The sequence below is a fragment of the Oncorhynchus keta genome, chromosome 12 (assembly GCF_023373465.1).
Source record: "Oncorhynchus keta strain PuntledgeMale-10-30-2019 chromosome 12, Oket_V2, whole genome shotgun sequence".
NCBI classification, from domain to species: Eukaryota; Metazoa; Chordata; class Actinopteri; order Salmoniformes; family Salmonidae; genus Oncorhynchus; species Oncorhynchus keta.
Genome location: NC_068432.1, coordinates 45,657,559 through 45,678,328, shown reverse-complemented (window position 1 = coordinate 45,678,328; position 20,770 = coordinate 45,657,559). Strand labels below are relative to the sequence as shown.

Here is a 20,770-nt window from a genome sequence, read left to right as displayed (position 1 = left end):
TTTATTGAAATGTTGAAGCCCATATATATATATATATATATATATATATATATATATATATATAATTTTTTCCCTACCATATAGATTTTTCTAAGTATTTAGTTGGTACATTTTCATTGCATAACTGGACATTTCTGCTTGGAAATAACTGGTGTAACTGTCCTACAGAGAGGGTTTTGTGGTGTTAATCTGAATTAGACCCTTGGTAAACTTTATATTTTTATTGAAATGTGTGTGCAGGATTTTATAGGGGATAACCATTCCATCCTTTTGAAATCCCTTCATAAGTACATGTTGAAATAACAACGATCAAGCCCAAGTTATTGTCTTTAAATTACTATGGATTCTCAATTGCAGACATACTTTTTTTTTTTACGTTGGTTATCTTAAATGAACAAGCAATTTCCTAAGTACGACTTTGTTGTAATCGATTAATATACTGTTATTCAAGTATTGATAGAAGGGTCTTGTTTGCTGAGCAACCTTCAGAAATATAACCTTGAGGAACACATAACACACAAAACAAGTTTTGGAGAAACACATTAAAAAAAAAGGTGTAAAATATGGTAAATTGTGTAATTGTAAATATAGACTGCTAATAATATTTTCATCAAAAGCTTTTTCTTCATTGATATAGAGTTTAAATAAGACAACACATTAAGTTCATAGTTTTCATCTTTTTGGTTATCCACAGAGGACTGTTGTTATTAGGGGGAGTAGGGAGGAGGTAGGGGTCCTGATGATATCGTCTCATATGCAGGAGGGGCTTTGGGAACCTGAAACACATCAAGTCAAACACACACCATTTAGAAAACAAGCAGGATAAGCCACTCTTTGATGATTGAAATACTATTTCCATTTTCACACTATTCTGCCGGGCCTAACCAAACTGAGCTCGCTTTCGTTATGACATTTAGTTTTACAGGTACAGTGCACAGTAGTCAACATTACTTTTAGCCAGTTGGCTCGTTTTCAACTGCAGTCTCTGAATATTTTCTTTTCACATCGTCCTTTTCGGAATTCAGCAACTATGATGGATGCATCGGACAGCTCAGTCCAGCTTGGTGCGTCTCAGTCGTGGAAAACGCCCTCAAGTCTAAATGTTTTCCTCTGAACAAAGAAAGGTTAACCTTTTCCACTAGAATATCACACACACCACCCCTCCCCCACCACTCTGAACCAAACATCCTCTTCCTAACACCCCTATGAATTCCGGATCATAATCCCCTGCTGACTGGTCCGGTGACATAATCTCAGACTGAACCACCACCAGTCATATTGCATCAGGCAGCTCACATGACCTTTAGCTTTGTTGCCCTTTCCTTCTCAGAAGAGTAATGGAGAGTTGAACAATAGGTCCTTCCTTCATGGTTGTGTTGTTGTCTGTATAGTCAGAGGAATGCAGTATCCTATGACAAGAGAACGATTATGGCCTGGGGTTGGTCACACCATTGCTTTCCAGTGTATAACTGCCCATGTCTGCATCATGGGATCGGTTCCACCACTACTTTGGCATAAACAAATTCTCTCCTCACTTCTCTTTAAGTTTGTATAGAGATTTAAACCTCACAAAAACACCTTCATTCAATAAAACGTATCAAATACTCTGAAAAAAGAGAGCTCTGGGCCCATATTCATAAAGCGCCTTAGATGAGTGCTGATCTAGGATCAGGGCCCCTCTGTCCATGTAATCTTATTCAGTATGATCTACTAGGCAAAAACTGATCCTAGAGCCGCAGTCTTACTCTGAGATGCTTTATTAATGCGGGCCCTGACCACCGTTACTTCCCCCCCCCCAGTACATCCAGTGTTTTACCAAAGGTCGGAGGTCACTGAGGCCCATCTTGTTTTCTGCTGTGGCTCCTCCCTCGTTGAACTGTCCTCCACTGAATCTTGGCAGGGACCCTGATCTTGGGCTCTGTGGGGAGAAAAACACGAGAGGAAAAGAAAACAACAGGGGAACAGGAAGTATAAGCCCCGTCGAAAACCTATGAGCAAATTACATGAAAACATTGTCTTTTTGGTTGAAAAGACATTCAAAATACGTATTTTTACTTATGTTCACTGGGAAAGCAACCCATGCATACACTTTTCTTCTTCTGAGTTGTCAGATCTAAAGGAACCAGTGTCGTGGGAGCTCCCCTAAACCCATTGCCAAGTTGATGTACATCAATGCAGCTATCCCTCTTTGTATCCTCCTTTATCTTAACTGAGGAGAATCATAGACATAGAATCTTCGGAAATAACTATCCAGGTGAAAGCCTAAGCCTATTCTCTTCAGATCACCACAGATTAAGGAAAGTAGAGAGGAAGCCATTTATTAAGACTATTGAAATATGCACCCTTGGCCATGCAAGTGCTGGACTAATCTTACCCGAATCATTTTGTACCCACATCTCCTCCTAAAATACCAGCATCCGAGGATGAGAAGGGCTGCAAGTATGAAGACCAACAGAGCTATGCCTGCTGCCCTGTGGCACACAAAGAGAAGAAAACACTAAATGAATAATACTTTCTTCACCAAATGATCAATTAAGATTGAGATGCTGCATAACAAAAAACAAAAGCTTGAAAAAAATCTAATAAAGTTCAGAATTTCTATCAGGCCTGCCCTTAAATAGAGTTAATAGTCATATTGTCATCGTAATAAATAAAAAATCCACTAACTCTTCGGTCCTGACATGGGGTCCTCCTCTGCTTGCAAAATAAACATTGAAGTCACCGCGAGGCATCTCTTTGAACCATCCAGTGACTACACCTGAGGAATACCGTTGGGCTATAAACTACAGGATATGGTTATTACATGTTAATAGCAATATCAATGACATAATGTGAAAGAATTGGTCAACTTTGAGACTGGTAGATTCAGCATTTTGTCCCTGAAATGTGCACATGTATTTCACACTCCATTTCATAGCAATTTTTAACACATCAGATGAGATCATTTATGTGATTTTTGTAGGCCTATGCATATACTGTAAAATCTGAAACAAACAAAAATAGTGTCATGGAGAAACATTGTACTTTCCACTCAGACCAGGTTGTTATAGTGTTATTTGTTTTGTAGCAATGCAATTAATACAACTATATTGATTTGAATTGTGATAAATATTTTAGTCCATCAAGCATAATATATGCTATAGGCTCTGTAAATCCAGAGACAATTGATCATTTAGAAAATGTCATAATTTTAAAAAAAATGATATAGTTGAATAGAATAACTGAAGGACCTGTGCATCAAGGCTGTCAGTGTTTGGTCTGCATTTAAAAAAAATTAAAAAAAATAAACACCGTCTTACCTAAAGTGGATAGTTACGTAGATTGTGAAAGGGTCCGATCCTTCTAAATTGCTTCGCAACACTGTTTCCCAAAGTTCTCAGTCTCACTTTTTAAAAACTTAAATCTCTGACTTGAGAAAGGGTTAGAACTATGAGGGGAGGAAAATAATTCTTATGACCGTCACGAGTTCAACCGCTCATGCTTAAAGCCATTGAACTGGACTAATTAGCGTGAAACCTCTGCAGAACACAATTCTAACTACTAACCCTCCCAGCCCTAGAGCCAGAACACATCTAACTATTATGGACTCGTGAAGCTTTGTCTGCTAATTCTTTCTGTCTGACTGGGACTCAGGAGACCTCATTATCCATATTAATGATAAACACCTATTCAAGTAGGCTAATATAAAGGATGCTAATATTTCATATAATTCGTTTAGAGTACATTCACTTCAGTTCATAATAATAACTATGTAATAGGCTAACGTTCATTACACACAACTGATAGTCTCTTGAACATTAGCCTGTACACTCACCATGTCCTGGTTAGCCCAATGATAATATTGTATTTCTGGAAATGAATGTTATATTTTATTGGTCAATATCATAATCATTTCATAGTACGAAATATTATTTGGATTATTATCAAAATATGCTTCATAAATAAAAGAGAGCACAAAAAGAGATCCATATTTAACACAAAGTAGGTTTTCTTCTCCATGTGTTGTCTCCTCATTGCTTTGTCATTATTTTTATTTATTTTAATTTCACCTTTATTTAACCAGGTAAGCTAGTTGAGAACATCTTTATTTAACCAGGTAGGCTAGTTGAGAACAAGTTCTCATTTGCAACTGCGACCTGGCCAAGATAAAGCGTAGTAATTCGACACATACAACAACACAAGAGTTACACATGGAATAAACAAAACATAATACATAATACATACATACATAATTCTACATAATACAGTAGAACAAAAGAAAACAAAAAGTCTATATACAGTGAGTGCAAATGAGGTAAGTTAAGGAAATAAATAGACCATGGTGGCGAAGTAATTACAATATAGCAATTAAACACTTGAATGGTAGATCGGCAGAAAATGAATGTGCAGGTAGAGATACTGGGGTGCAAAGGAGCAAAATAAATAAATACCAGTATGGGGTTAAGGTAGGTAGATAGATGGGCTGTTTACAGATGCAGTGATCTGTAAACTGCTCTGACAGTTTGTGCTTAAAGCTAGTGAGGGAGATGTGAGTCTCCAGCTTCAGAGATTTTTGCAATTCATTCCAGTCATGGGCAGCAGAGAACTGGAAGGAAAGACGACCAAAGGAGGAATTGGCTTTGGGGGTGACCAGTGAGATATACCTGCTGGTGCGTGTGCTACGAGTGGGTGCTGCGATGGTGACCAGTGAGCTGAGATAAGGCGGGGCTTTACCTAGCAGAGACTTGTAGATAACCTGTAGCCAGTGGGTTTGGCGACGAGTATGAAGCGAGGGCCAACCAACGAGAGCGTACTGGTCGCAATGGTGGGTAGTGTATGGGGCTTTGGTGACAAAACGGATGGCACTGTGATAGACTGCATCGAGTTTCTTGAGTAGAGTGTTGGAGGCTATTTTATAGATGACATCACCGAAGTCGAGGATCGGTAGGATGGTCAGTTTTACGAGGGTATGTTTGGCAGCATGAGTGAAGGATGCTTTGTTGCGATATAGGAAGCCGATTCTAGATTTAACTTTGGATTGGAGATGCTTAATGTGAGTCTGGAAGGAGAGTTTACAGTCTAACCAGACACCCAGGTATTTGTAGTTGTCCACGTATTCTAAGTCAGAGCCGTCCAGAGTAGTGATGCTGGAAGGGCAAGCAGGTGCGGGCAGCGATCGATTGAAAATCATGCATTTAGTTTTACTTGCGTTTAAGAGCAGTTGGAGGCCACGGAAGGAGAATTGTATGGCATTGAAGTTCGTCTGGAGGTTAGTTAACACAGTGTCCAAGGAGGGGCCAGAAGTATACAGAATGGTGTCGTCTGCGTAGAGGTGGATCAGAGAATCACCAGCAGCAAGAGCAACATCATTGATGTATACAGAAAAGAGAGTCGGCCCGAGAATTGAACCCTGTGGCACACCCATAGAGACTGTCAGAGGTCCAGACAACAGGCCCTCCGATTTGACACACTGAACTCTATCAGAGAAGTAGTTGGTAAACCAGGCGAGGCAATCATTTGAGAAACCAAGGCTGTCGAGTCTGCCAATAAGAATGTTGTGATTGACAGAGTCAAAAGCCTTGGCCAGGTCGATGAATACGGCTGCACAGTAATGTCTCTTATCAATGGCGGTTATGATGTTGTTTAGAACCTTGAGCGTGGCTGAGGTGCACCCATGACCAGCTCTGAAACCAGATTGCATAGCGGAGAAGGTATGGTGGGATTCGAAATGGTCAGTAATCTGTTTGTTAACTTGGCTTTCGAAGACCTTAGAAAGACAGGGTAGGATAGATATAGGTCTGTAGCAGTTTGGGTCTAGAGTGTCACCCCCTTTGAAGAGGGGGATGACCGCGGCAGCTTTCCAATCTTTGGGAATCTCAGACCGCACGAAAGAGGGGTTGAACAGGCTAGTAATAGGGGTTGCAACAATTTCGCCAGATAATTTTAGAACGAGAGGGTTCAGATTGTCTAGCCCGGCTGATTTGTAGGGGTCCAGATTTTGCAGCTCTTTCAGAACATCGGCTATCTGGATTTGGGTAAAGGAGAAATGGTGCTGTGGAGGGTGCTGTGGAGGGTGCCGGGCAGTTGACCGGGGTGGGGTAGCCATGTGGAAAGCATGGCCAGCCGTAGAGAAATTCTCAATTATAGTGGATTTATCGGTGGTGACAATGTTTCCTAGCCTCAGAGCAGTGGGCAGCTGGGAGGGGGTGCTCTTATTCTCCATGGACTTTACAGTGTCCCAGAACCTTATTGAGTTAGTACTACAGGATGCAAATTTATGTTTGAAAAAGCTTGCCTTAGCTTTTCTAACTGCCTGTGTATATTTGTTCCTAACTTACCTGAAAAGTTGCATATCACGGGGGCTATTCGATGCTAATGCAAGGGCAGACAGGTCTGGCGTGAACCAAGGACTATATCTATTCCTAGTTCTACATTTTTTTAGAGGGGCATGCTTATGATGAGGAAGGCACTTTTAAAGAATAGCCAGGCATCATCTACTGACGGGATGAGGTCAATGTCATTCCAGGATACCCCGGCCAGGTCGATTAGAAAGGCCTGCTCGCAGAAGTGTTTCTGGGAGCGTTTGACAGTGATTAGGGGTGGTCGTTTGGTCGCAGACCCATTACGGATGCAGGCAATGAGGCAGTGATCGCTGAGATCTTGATTGAAAACATCAGAGGTGTATTTGGAGGGCGAATTAGTTAGGATGACATCTATGAGGGTGCCCGTGTTTACTGATTTGGGGTTGTACCTGGTAGGTTCATTGATAATTTGTGTGAGATTGAGGGCATCAAGCTTAGTTTGTAGGATGGCCGGGGTGTTAAGCATGTCCCAGTTTAGATCACCTAGTAGCACGAGCTCAGAAGATAGATGGGGGGCAATCAGTTCACATATAGTATCGAGGGCACTGCTAGGGGCAGAGGGAGGTCTATAGCAAGCGGCAACAGTGAGAGACTTGTTTCTGGAAAGGTGAATTTTTAGAAGTAGAAGCTCAAATTGTTTGGGTACAGATCTGGATAGTAAGACAGAACTCTGCAGGCTATCTTTGCAGTAGATTGCAACACCACCCCCTATGGCAGTTCTATCTTGGCGGAAAACGTTATAGTTAGCAATGGAGATTTCAGAGTTTTTGATGGTTTTCCTCAGCCAGGATTCAGACACGGCTAAGACATCTGGGTTGGCAGAGTGTGCTAAAGCAGTGAGTATAAATGACAATTCCTGTGAATAAGATAACATGTTTAATTGTATTGTGGTGGAAATGCAGTATGATGCTCTGAATAGTGTAATAATATAATTGCCATTTGTTGCCTGTTTTGATCAGTACTGTAGAGGATCACGCAGTATCAAGAAATGGTCTGTAGGGTGCACAATATCACTACCTTCTGCTTCACAGGCAGTTCACATACTGGAACACTACAGGTAACTGACAAAATAAAGGAAACACTAAATGAGGGATACAAAGTACAGTGAATACAGGTACTTCCACACAGGTGTGGTTCCTGAGTTAATTTAGCAATTAAAATAAGTTTAAGGTCGTGTATAAAAATGCCCAGTTGCCTATTATTTTGGCTACCATGGCTAGAAGAGATCTCAATGACTTTGAAAGAGGGGTTGCAAAGGAGCATTGCGGGTTTAAAGGGTGTGTGTGTGTCTCAGTCATCAGATCTCCACCCAATTGAAGGCGTATGGGAGATTCTGGAGCAGCGCCCGAGAAAGTGTTTTCCACCACCATCAACAAAACACTCAATTATGGAATTTTTCATGGAAGAATAGTGTCAGATCCCTCCAATAGTTTTCCAGACACTTGTTGAATCTAGGGCCAAGGAGCATTGAAGCTGTTCTGGTGGCTTGTGGTGGCCCAACAGCCTATTAAGACGAGTTATATTGGTGTTTCCTTTATTTTGGTAGTTTCCTGTATATTAGTGAAATTAAATAGTAAACCATTGCAATGAGCACAACAAGTTTAATAAAAAAAAGAAGAAGAAATTAGGAAAGTTTAAACATTTCAACCTATCCCAAAGGCCGGCAGATGGCGATATTGAGTCGTTTCATTTTACCGTCCGAAGGGAATGTATGCAGCCGGCTTTACACACATATCCCTCATGGACCAATTCGCACATAAAACAATCATTCTCCACTTAGGCAGCAAAGCCGTCGATTTCCTCCTTAATTCAATATTCCTCCTTAACTCGATTTCTTAATTTATTGGCGAGATTTTTTCTTTTTTTTACTCACTATTAAATCAAGTTAAGGAGGAAATCGACGCCTTTGCAGACTGAATGGACAATGTTTTATATGTGAACTGGTCCACGGTGGATACGAGTGTATAGAGTACCACAGTATGAGTCATAATACCAATAAAACCTAGCAGTCAAAGAAGGAAATGGTTCCAATCGTTTTTCTATCATTAATTTTTCCCATAGTGAATTTTAGAATCTTAAAATAAGTGCTGTTTTTTTATGTTGGCTTACCCTGGCGTGATGTTTTGATAATTGTGTAAATCTCTCTAGGACAAGGTGACCTATATATTAGCCTATATTTAACCCCCCAATATGAAATGCTAATTAGCTGCTAATGTGGCAATTAGCTGCTAATGTGGCAATTCATAAAGAATTACACATGCCATTCATGGTGATCTGGACTAGACTGCCAAATCGGTAAGAATCTCTGGATTAACTATCTAATGTTAGCTAAATTTCGTAATGAATAAATTGGCAAAAAATAAATACATTTACAATTCTGTGAACTGTCTTGTGCAAGTTCTAAATTGACACAATACCTGTTAGCAAAGGTGTCAGCTAGAGATGACTTGCAGGGATTTGTAGTCTTGCAGGATGTCTACATTGATACTAATTTACATTTTCAAATCTGAGAGTAAATACATATATTGATAAAATTCACCTTGTCCAAGAGAGATTTAGGCGGTTATCAAAACATCACGCCAGGGTAAACCTACACAAAACACTTTTTAAAGTGTTTCTTATTCCCTATGGAAAAAATAAATGGTGGAAAAACGATTGGAACCATTTCCCTGTTTGACCGCTAGGGTTTATGGGTAGCCTTGTATATACTCTCTGAATTTAGGAACGACCCAGAGCACACTGGAGGCAATTTACAAACGCACCCAGTGGTTTTTCTCAACGTAGCCGGGGTGTAACGTGTCCTACTTATATCAGTGCACTCATGACAATCAAATCATTAGTAACTTATATTCGAGCAAATAAGTTATAAAATGTTTTGTTAACCATATTCGACACTCATTGAGCTCCATGCAAAACTCGTTAGGGCGAGCGAAAAAGCGCCAACTGCTGGAGATGACAGATTTTGGCCCCAGTTATCTCTCTCGCTTCGCCTTTCCCCTCTGCTTGTAGTGAGAGAAGTTTGTCCCTCTTCGTGATCTGTCCGGTGTTCCAGAAGCGACGGTTGCTGGTGTATTGGACGTTTATATATATGTGTACCAGTGGCAAAGATGGAGAAGGACACCACTATTAGGAGAATAAAATCCTTATACGGGACGCAAAACAATGTATCGGAAAACAAGAATGACTCTCAGGATCAATGTGGAATCAACGGCTGTAGTGAAGTGAAAAAGAAGCCTGAAGTGAGCTTGTACCTGCTACACGAAGGCGTCGGAGTGGCACTGGTGACTGTATTTATTCTGGTGCTGTGGGGAGTCGTTCATTTATCATTACAGCAGCTAGTCATTGGAAAGTCTACTGGCGAGTTCAATGCTATCAGGGCAAGGTAAATCTTGATACTGTTGTCAATTGAATTGTAGATAGCTATATTCTCAACGCATGTATAGGCTAATATCAGAGATTCTAACGTTACTTCTTCCATTGCGATCGCTTCCAGTTTGCAGTACGGCGTTAACGACACCAATGTGTGAGATAACCTTTCCTCTAGTTGTTTATCTCCGAGTTGGTTCCACCTAGCTACGCTACAAGCCACTGGTACTCGTTGTCGGTAACCCATGTCAGGTGTCGCTAGGGTGTAGCTAACGGTCGGTTCATAGGAGGGAGTGGCGGGGGAAATATAAAGTCACCCTTCTCCATTGTTTCTTGACAGTTTGTGGCGCTGACATTGTCTGTCAATAGTGAAGAAATATCAGACACAAATAGACCAGTTATCCTCTACATTTGAATAATTGTAGCATAACACCATTTTCTAAATGAACTACTTATTTTATTTCCTATAGTCCCGTAATAAACATATACAAGGCTGCTTTTCAGTTAATCAGAGAGCAGTTGGATGCTTATTTGATAAAATCCTGCTTTATGACACTACAAGTTAGAGAGAACCTGATGAATGTGTTAGATGGGACACATACAGTAGGTGATATAATCTGAGGGCAACCCTAAAGCTAACATACAGGAATGGAAACCACCTGGAGTCATTAAGGACACTACAGTCTACCTAGACCTAGCCACACCCATACAGTCCATGTAGACTTCCTCCTCTCTTTAGTGGAGGAAGGGAATTGAAGGGGTGGGGACAATGTACATTAGCCTTATGAAAGTGTCAAATAATGTGACACCTACATAATCTGAGGGCAAACCTGTCAGACATAGGCTACAGGTAAGGTAATCATCTGGAGTCATTTGGATTTTACAGTCGAGTTGACCTATCCACAGCCATACAGTCTATGGGGACTTCTTCCTGTTTTTAGTGGCGTAAGGGAAGTGGTAGTCTGGTCCCAGATCTGTTTGTGCTGTATTGCCAACTCCTGTGGTGACAAAACTGTTTGGCTCCTTGACAATGACCATATGCATTGGCATGGCAGCTCAAACAGATTTGGTAGCAGAATAGGGAAGGGGTGGGGGTGAGTGTCTACATAGGCTACCTCAATGTAAACTACCACATAGACCCTGTGGAGTGTCAAATGACCTACAGCCTTATTGGTGTGGATCTTATTGTAGCTGCCAGAATTTTTGCAAACCAAAGAAACAGGAAAGGCTTTGTCTCTAAGAAAACAAATAAACAGGCTCTACAGTAGGTTATTTACAGTACTGATATGACTAGGCAAACGGTACGGGATGACAGAAGTCATATCCCACTTTAAAACATTGCCATGATGCCTCGCAATGTTTTAACTTTTCTAATATTATTATACACAACAAAACGTAGTATATGTCAGGTCAAAGGGATGATAATATTAGGCCTAGCCTACATTTGGAAGTTATTAGCTATGCTTGCTGAAAGCAAAGCACAACTCTAGAAACTGTTCATACTTATTAAAACAACTTATTCAAAATGATTTAAATGAAACTTGATAGAAACTGCAGATGTAGTAGGCCTTTACTTAACATGTCTCACCTGATTTGCTGACTCACTCCCTGCATGCCTTTCCCTTTCTGCCAGGAAGCACCTGGAGCGTATCACCAGCGTCGGTCCCCGTCCCACGGGCAGCCCGGAGAATGAGATCTTAACGGTTAACTTCCTGCTAGAGCAGATTGAGCACATCAAGGCCGACAGCGCCTCAGGACCCCACTCTGTCACTGTGGACGTCCAGCGACCCACAGGCTCCTTCAGCATCGACTTCCTGGGAGGGTTCACCTCCTACTACGACCGGGTCAGCAACATCGCTGTCCGCCTGGAGCCCAAGGCTGGGGCTCAGCACCTCATGCTGGCCAACTGCCACTTTGACTCTGTGGCCAACAGTCCTGGTACAATACAACACAACCAATTAGTCTTTATTATATCTTAGGGTTTATTATTCACCACTCCCGACACACACACACACACACACAAAAAACCATGATAACACAACCATGGTTTTCACACACAACAGGCCGAATACAATCTCTAGCGATGACCAGGCCTGGGTCTGCTTCCCTTACATTTCATTTAGTGGATACAATCATGTCTGTGTGAGTAGTGTTGTTAGTTACAGTTACATTACTGAAGAGAATAGCTAAAATACATGTTATGTAAGGCACAAATGGTTGAGTGTATGACTGATTCTGACAGAGATGTTTGTTATTTTGGTCAAGACAGTAAGCAACAGTAGTAGTGGTGGTGTACTGTAGTTCAACCACAGTTGGGTGGGGAGGTCCTATTAGTTCATACAGTAACATGAACGCAAAATCATCATATTTAAAAAAAAAAAAAAACATGTTCACTATATATGTATAGTCGTCCCAGCCTAAACAGCTCAGTAGAGTTTGCATATATATTATGACAACCTTTTGGACTTCGGTGAGATTTTATTTCTGGCTGTTTGGCCACTCAACGTTTCTTCTTGAGGCAAGACGAATTTCAGAGGTGAAGTCTACGCCCCTTAGTCGGTGATTGGTCAACAGTAGGGGTTCTTCAATAAACTATTTTCTGTCATTCAACGAGGTGATGACTCATTTTCATGCACATTTTTTTCATTGCGAAATACTGCACCAAACATCTTAGATATTAAAATTGCGTGACCTAAGATCTCTTCTGGCAAAAACGTCAAAGTTAATGAAAGATTGCTTGAGTTATCTTAGATTCATTCTGACTTTTGAAGAAGTGTATAGAGGCTATGGTGTCTCAAATTGGACAAATAGTACCATTGCCGCTTTTTTTTCTCGTTTTTCAAGTGACAGTCTTTTAAGGGATTACGGCTATGCGCCAGCTGAATGGAAGCATGCTGACGCCTTTACCCTCCATTAAATGTAATTACACCATTATATCCCTGAAAACAGAGAGGACAAAACAGGCTACGACTTACAGTCCAACATGGTGCAAACCAAGAATAGTTTCAGACTGAATATCAGATTAAGCCTACATACAGTTCTCCAACTATAATTCATTCCCCATAACCCCTGAAGAGAAATTAATGTTCTCTAAAGTATGGACATGAAGTTTTGTACCTTTAAACTAGGAAATTGATACCAGAAGAGATTGTTAAATACATTGGATGGGGAGCAAGAAAATAAACACAACCCAGGCATTGGCATGTTTCCTTCCTCCCTGGCTGCCACATACTCTCAGACAGAGGAAGCTGGATTCAGGAATTCAAAACATGCACATTGTGGAAAAAAAAACAGAAGAAAGAATTAGCACATGCATTGTCCCACGTGATGGTTGTTCTCTGTTATCAAGCAAGGCCCAATGGGGAAGTGTGTGTGAACAGGGAGGAAGCAACGGTCACCTGTTGGCTCTGTTTAACACACAGACACAGACACACACACACACGAGCCCGCGCACTCACATAGACATATGCTGTTGATATAACACACTACACATATTACATGCACACACACACACACACATTTCTGAGGATAACAAGACTACTGTTTTTTGACAACATTAGTTGTGGCACGGCCTGACTGGCCTGTCCACTACGCAGGGCTGGATTATACGATTCTCTTTCTGTCTCTCCCTCTTATTCTGTCTTTTACTCTCCCTCTTATTCTCTCTCTTATTCTGTATTTTACTCTCCCTCTTACTCTCTCTCTTATTCTGTCTTACTCTCCTCTCCCTCTTATTCTGTCTTTTACTCTCCCTCTTACTCTCCCTCTTTTTCTGTCTTTTACTCTCCCTCTTATTCTGTCTTTTACTCTCCCTCTTACTCTCTCTCTTATTCTGTCTTACTCTCTCTCTTATTCTGTCTTACTCTCTCTCTTATTCTGTTTTACTCTCCCTCTTATTCTGTATTTTACTCTCCCTCTTATTCTGTCTTTTACTCTCCCTCTTACTCTCTCTCTTATTCTGTCTTTTTACTGTCCCTCTCTCCCTTTCGCCCCCCCCTTCTTACATACACAATGTGTCAATGTGAGTTATTTGAAGATATACTTCAGCAGCCTATATATCGCATATCATTGAGTATAAATATTCACATACTGAGTATAGCCTAAGCTCCAAGTCGATAGCGTTCCTAGACCTACAATAAATATCATCCGCCTCAGTCCCTGATTAGCTGCTGTAGTTGTTGGGTGTTTCAGTAAAACACATTGGACTGGTTAGTACTCCTCGTGTTGTTTCTACCTTCATAAGAAAGAGAACCTGCTCGACAGGAAATCTCTAGGCAGGTCTCGACTTCTTGTTTTGGCTTTTCCTCCAATGTTTTTCTTTCCTATATAAACTCAGTAAAAAAAGAAACGTCCTCTCACTGTCAACTGCGTTTATTTTCAGCAAACTTAACGTGTAAATATTTGTATGAATATAACAAGATTCAACAACTGAGACATAAACAGAACAAGTTCCATAGACATGTGACTAACAAATGGAATAATGTGTCCCTGAACAAAGGGGGGGTAAAGGGAGGGTCAAAATCCAAAGTAAAGGTCAGTATCTGGTGTGGCCACCAGCTGCATTAAGTACTGCAGTGCATCTCCTCCTCATGGACATGGCAGAACACTGACTTTCCTGTCTTGCAGGAAATCACACACAGAACGAGCAGTATGGCTGGTGGCATTGTCATGCTGGAGGGTCATGTCAGGATGAGCCTGCAGGAAGGGTACCACATGAGGGAGGAGGATGTCTTCCCTGTAGCGCACAACGTTGAGATTGCCTGCAATGACAACAAGCTCAGTCCGATAATGCTGTGACACATCACCCCCAGACCATGAAGGACCCTCCAACTCCAAATCAATCCCGCTCCAGAGTACAGGCCTCGGTGTAACACTCTTTCCCTCGACGATAAACGCAAATCCGACCATCACCCCTGGTGAGACAAAAGAGTGAAGAGTCAGTAAAGAGCACTTTTTGCCAGTCCTGTCTGGTCCAGCGATTGTGGGTTTGTGCCCATAGGCAATGTTGTGGCCGGTGATGTCTGGTGAGGACCTGCCTTACAACAGGCCTACAAGCCCTCAGTTCAGCCTCTCTCAGCCTATTGCGGACTGAGCACTGATGGAGGGATTGTACGTTCCTGGTGTAATTAGGGCAGTTGTTGCCATCCTGTACCTGTCCCGCAGATGTGATGTTTGGATGTACCGATTCTGTGCAGGTGCTGTTACACGTGGTCTGCCACTGCGAGGACGATCAGCTGTCCATCCCGTCTCCCTGTAGCGCTGTCTTCGGCGTCTCACATTACGGACATTGCAATTTATTGCCCTGGCCGCATCTGCAGTTCTCATGCCTCCTTGCAGCATGCCTGAGGCACGTTCACACAGATGTTCAGGGAACCTGGGTATCTTTCTTTTGGTGTTTTTCAGAGTCAGTAGAAAGGCCTCTTTAGTGCCCTAAGTTTTCATAACTGTGACCTTAATTGCCTACCATCTGTAAGCTGTTAGTGTCTTAACGACCGTTCCACAGGTGCATGTTCATGAATTCTTTATGGTTCATTGAACAAGCATAGGAAACAGTGTTTAAACCCTTTACAATGAAGATCTGTGAAGTTATTTGGATTTGTATGAATTATCTTTGAAAGACAGAGTCCTGAAAAAGGGACGTTTCTTTTTTTTTTGCTGAGTTTAGAATACCGGACAGTCAACAACAATAGCATACCAGACAGTCAACAACAATAGCATACCAGACAGTCAACAACAATAGCATACCAGACAGTCAACAACAATAGCATACCAGACAGTCAACAACAATAGCATACCGGACAGTCAACAACAATAGCATACCGGACAGTCAACAACAATAGCATACCGGACAGTCAACAACAATAGCATACCGGACAGTCAACAACAATAGCATACCAGACAGTCAACAACAATAGCATACCGGACAGTCAACAACAATAGCATACCGGACAGTCAACAACAATGGCATACCGGACAGTCAACAACAATAGCATACCGGACAGTCAACAACAATAGCATACCGGACAGTCAACAACAATAGCATACCGGACAGTCAACAACAATAGCATACCGGACAGTCAACAACAATAGCATACCGGACAGTCAACAACAATAGCATACCGGACAGTCAACAACAATAGCATACCGGACAGTCAACAACAATAGCATACCGGACAGTCAACAACAATAGCATACCGGACAGTCAACAACAATAGCATACCGGACAGTCAACAACAATAGCATACCGGACAGTCAACAACAATAGCATACCGGACAGTCAACAACAATAGCATACCGGATATTGCACTGCAGGATGAGACAGTGGCTAACACAACAGCCACAGTTAACCGTGGAGAGATTTCCTACTGATAGTGGTGGAATGGGGCTGGCCTAGTGGGGCAGAAAGTGGAATTCCATCCTCCTTTTGATGTGTCTAGTGAAATATCACCCTCCTTTTGTGTTTTTTAATGTTCTAAGACGGGGATAGATTTAGAGTAGAACAGTAGGAGACAGAGAGAGAGTTAGTGACTAGACCGGCACTGCTGCACCCTGCCGGGTAATATGTGCTCCTGAGTCAACAGCTCCAACCACTGAACCAGCCTGGCATGAGAGGGGCATTTTACCCAGTAGTATAGGGACACGGGGCTGAAGGAGGCAGTAGATTGTCAGTAGTTCTAAAAGCCTAAGTAGACTTAAAGTGGTTAGGGAACTGTTGATCACATTGTGTAGCTTGTCTGATGTTTAGGGAACTGTTGATCACATTGTGTAGCTTGTCTGATGGTTAGGGAACTGTTTATCACATTGTGTTGCTTGTCTGATGGTTAGGGAACTGTTTATCACATTGTGTTGCTTGTCTGATGGTTAGGGAACTGTTTATCACATTGTGTTGCTTGTCTGATGGTTAGGGAACTGTTGATCACATTGTGTTGCTTGTCTGATGGTTAGGGTACTGTTGATCACATTGTGTAGCTTGTCTGATGGTTAGGGAACTGTTGATCACATTGTGTTGCTTGTCTGATGGTTAGGGTACTGTTGATCACATTGTGTAGCTTGTCTGATGGTTAGGGTACTGTTGATCACATTGTGTAGCTTGTCTGATGGTTAGGGAACTGTTGATCACATTGTGTAGCTTGTCTGATGGTTAGGGTACTGTAGATCACATTGTGTTGCTTGTCTGATGGTTAGGGTACTGTAGGGAACTGTAGATCACATTGTGTTGCTTGTCTGATGGTTAGGGTACTGTTGATCACATTGTGTAGCTTGTCTGATGGTTAGGGAACTGTTGATCACATTGTGTAGCTTGTCTGATGGTTAGGGAACTGTTGATCACATTGTGTAGCTTGTCTGATGGTTAGGGTACTGTAGATCACATTGTGTTGCTTGTCTGATGGTTAGGGAACTGTTGATCACATTGTGTAGCTTGTCTGATGGTTAGGGAACTGTTGATCACATTGTGTAGCTTGTCTGATGGTTAGGGAACTGTAGATCACACTGTGTTGCTTGTCTGATGGTTGATGGTTAGGATGGTTACTGTTGATCACATTGTGTAGCTTGTCTGATGGTTAGGGTACTGTTGATCACATTGTGTAGCTTGTCTGATGGTTAGGGAACTGTTGATCACATTGTGTAGCTTGTCTGATGGTTAGGGTACTGTAGATCACATTGTGTTGCTTGTCTGATGGTTAGGGTACTGTAGATCACATTGTGTTGCTTGTCTGATGGTTAGGGTACTGTTGATCACATTGTGTAGCTTGTCTGATGGTTAGGGAACTGTTGATCACATTGTGTAGCTTGTCTGATGGTTAGGGAACTGTTGATCACATTGTGTAGCTTGTCTGATGGTTAGGGTACTGTAGATCACATTGTGTTGCTTGTCTGATGGTTAGGGAACTGTTGATCACATTGTGTAGCTTGTCTGATGGTTAGGGTACTGTAGATCACATTGTGTTGCTTGTCTGATGGTTAGGGTACTGTTGATCACATTGTGTTGCTTGTCTGATGGTTAGGGTACTGTAGATCACATTGTGTTGCTTGTCTGATGGTTAGGGAACTGTTGATCACATTGTGTTGCTTGTCTGATGGTTAGGGTACTGTTGATCACATTGTGTAGCTTGTCTGATGGTTAGGGTACTGTTGATCACATTGTGTAACTTGTCTGATGGTTAGGGTACTGTAGATCACATTGTGTTGCTTGTCTGATGGTTAGGGAACTGTTGATCACATTGTGTAGCTTGTCTGATGGTTAGGGAACTGTAGATCACATTGTGTAGCTTGTCTGATGGTTAGGGTACTGTATATCACATTGTGTTGCTTGTCTGATGGTTAGGGTACTGTTGATCACATTGTGTTGCTTGTCTGATGGTTAGGGTACTGTAGATCACATTGTGTTGCTTGTCTGATGGTTAGGGAACTGTTGATCACATTGTGTTGCTTGTCTGATGGTTAGGGTACTGTTGATCACATTGTGTAGCTTGTCTGATGGTTAGGGTACTGTTGATCACATTGTGTAGCTTGTCTGATGGTTAGGGTACTGTAGATCACATTGTGTTGCTTGTCTGATGGTTAGGGAACTGTAGATCACATTGTGTTGCTTGTCTGATGGTTAGGGAACTGTAGATCACATTGTGTTGCTTGTCTGATGGTTAGGGAACTGTAGATCACATTGTGTTGCTTGTCTGATGGTTAGGGTACTGTAGATCACATTGTGTTGCTTGTCTGATGGTTAGGGAACTGTAGATCACATTGTGTTGCTTGCCTGATGGTTAGGGAACTGTAGATCACATTGTGTTGCTTGTCTGATGGTTAGGGAACTGTAGATCACATTGTGTTGCTTGTCTGATGGTTAGGGAACTGTAGATCACATTGTGTTGCTTGTCTGATGGTTAGGGAACTGTAGATCACATTGTGTTGCTTGTCTGATGGTTAGGGTACTGTAGATCACATTGTGTTGCTTGTCTGATGGTTAGGGTACTGTAGATCACATTGTGTTGCTTGTCTGATGGTTAGGGTACTGTAGATCACATTGTGTTGCTTGTCTGATGGTTAGGGAACTGTAGATCACATTGTGTTGCTTGTCTGATGGTTAGGGAACTGTAGATCACATTGTGTTGCTTGTCTGATGGTTAGGGAACTGTAGATCACATTGTGTTGCTTGTCTGATGGTTAGTGTACTGTTGATCACATTGTGTAGCTTGTCTGATGGTTAGGGTACTGTAGATCACATTGTGTAGCTTGTCTGATGGTTAGGGTACTGTAGATCACATTGTGTAGCTTGTCTGATGGTTAGGGTACTGTAGATCACATTGTGTAGCTTGTCTGATGGTTAGGGAACTGTAGATCACATTGTGTAGCTTGTCTGATGGTTAGGGAACTGTAGATCACATTGTTTATTTTTTATTTTTTTATTTCACCTTTATTTAACCAGGTAGGCTAGTTGAGAACAAGTTCTCATTTGCAACTGCGACCTGGCCAAGATAAAGCATAGCAGTGTGAACAGACAACAGAGTTACACATGGAGTAAACAATTAGCAAGTCAATAACACAGTAGAAAAAAATGGGCAATCTATATACAATGTGTGCAAAAGGCATGAGGAGGTAGGCGAATAATACAATTTTGCAGATTAACACTGGAGTGATAAATGATCAGATGGGCATGTACAGGTAGAGATATTGGTGATATTGGTGTGCAAAAGAGCAGAAAAGTAAATAAATAAAAACAGTATGAAAACAGTATGGGAATGAGGCAGGTGAAAAAGGGTGAGCTATTTACCTATAGACTATGTACAGCTGCAGCGATCGGTTAGCTGCTCGGATAGCTGATGTTTGAAGTTGGTGAGGGAGATAAAAGTCTCCAACTTCAGCGATTTTTGCAATTCGTTCCAGTCACAGGCAGCAGAGTACTGGAACGAAAGGCGGCCAAATGAGGTGTTGGCTTTAGGGATGATCAGTGAGATACACCTGCTGGAGCGCGTGCTACGGATGGGTGTTGCCATCGTGACCAGTGAACTGAGATAAGGCGGAGCTTTACCTAGCATGGACTTGTAAATGACCTGGAGCCAGTGGGTCTGGCGACGAATATGTAGTTAGGGCCAGCCGACTAGAGCATACAAGTCGCAGTGGTGGGTGGTATAAGGTGCTTTAGTGACAAAACGGATGGCACTGTGATAGACTGCATCCAGTTTGCTGAGTAGAGTGTTGGAAGCCATTTTGTAGATGACATCGCCGAAGTCGAGGATCGGTAGGATAGTCAGTTTTACTAGGGTAAGCTTGGCAGCGTGAGTGAAGGAGGCTTTGTTGCGGAATAGAAAGCCGACTCTGGATTTGATTTTTGATTGGAGATGTTTGATGTGAGTCTGGAAGGAGAGTTTGCAGTCTAGCCAGACACCTAGGTACTTATAGATGTCCACATATTCAAGGTTGGAACCATCCAGGGTGGTGATGCTAGTCGGGCATGCGGGTGCAGGCAGCGATCGGTTGAAAAGCATGCATTTGGTTTTACTCGCGTTTAAGAGCAGTTGGAGGCCACGGAAGGAGTGCTGTATGGCATTGAAGCTCGTTTGGAGGTTTGATAGCACAGTGTCCAATGACGGGCCGAAAGTATATAGAATGGTGTCGTCTGCGTAGAGGTGGATCAGGGAATCGCCCGCAGCAAGAGCAACATCATTGATATATACAGAGAAAGAGTCGGCCCGAGAATTGAACCCTGTGGCACCCCCATAGAGACTGCCAGAGGACCGGACAGCATGCCCTCTGATTTGACACACTGAACTCTGTCTGCAAAGTAATTGGTGAACCAGGCAAGGCAGTCATCCGAAAAACCGAGGCTGTTGAGTCTGCCGATAAGAATTTGGTGATTGACAGAGTCGAAAGCCTTGGCGAGGTCGATGAAGACGGCTGCACAGTACTGTCTTTTATCGATGGCGGTTATGATATCATTTAGTACCTTGAGTGTGGCTGAGGTGCACCCGTGACCGGCTCGGAAACCAGATTGCACAGCGGAGAAGGTACGGTGGGATTCGAGATGGTCAGTGACCTGTTTGTTGACTTGGCTTTCGAAGACCTTA

The 20,770-nt window shown here is 42.2% G+C and overlaps 2 protein-coding genes across 3 annotated transcripts in view; one reads left to right on the top strand and one right to left on the bottom strand.

Annotated features, from left to right (window-relative positions):
• Positions 1–74: 74 nt before the first annotated feature.
• LOC118391562 (melanoma antigen recognized by T-cells 1-like) lies at positions 75–19,784 on the bottom strand. Of its 2 annotated transcripts, none has more exons than XM_052458465.1 (6): positions 19,477–19,784; positions 3,300–4,136; positions 2,668–2,783; positions 2,375–2,471; positions 1,817–1,918; positions 75–776 (listed from the first exon to the last, which is right to left on the bottom strand). In XM_052458465.1, the coding sequence occupies exons 3-6, from the start codon at positions 2,730–2,732 to the stop codon at positions 708–710; spliced, it is 333 nt and encodes a 110-aa protein (XP_052314425.1). In that variant the 5' UTR covers positions 2,733–2,783; positions 3,300–4,136; positions 19,477–19,784; the 3' UTR covers positions 75–707. The 2 variants fall into 2 exon arrangements, with proteins under 2 accessions (XP_052314425.1, XP_052314426.1); XM_052458466.1 differs by having other exon boundaries at positions 2,668–2,758.
• LOC118391560 (endoplasmic reticulum metallopeptidase 1-like) overlaps positions 9,130–20,770 on the top strand; it is a 55,602-nt gene continuing 43,961 nt past the window's right edge. Inside the window, exons 1-2 of the mRNA XM_035783058.2 lie at positions 9,130–9,723; positions 11,341–11,645. Of these exons, the coding sequence (XP_035638951.1) occupies positions 9,449–9,723; positions 11,341–11,645 (580 nt within the window). The 5' untranslated portion in view covers positions 9,130–9,448. The remainder of the gene's footprint in view (positions 9,724–11,340; positions 11,646–20,770) is intronic.

Excerpts from the sequence above, each read along its gene's own strand:
- LOC118391562 (XM_052458465.1), bottom strand. The coding sequence starts at position 2,732 with ATGCCTCGCGGTGACTTCAATGTTTATTTTGCAAGCAGAGGAGGACCC. Across the intron at positions 1,919-2,374 it reads GTGGGTACAAAATGATTCGG|AGCCCAAGATCAGGGTCCCT; the intron begins GTAAGATTAGTC and ends TTCTCCCCACAG. Across the intron at positions 777-1,816 it reads TCAGTGACCTCCGACCTTTG|GTTCCCAAAGCCCCTCCTGC; the intron begins GTAAAACACTGG and ends GATGTGTTTCAG.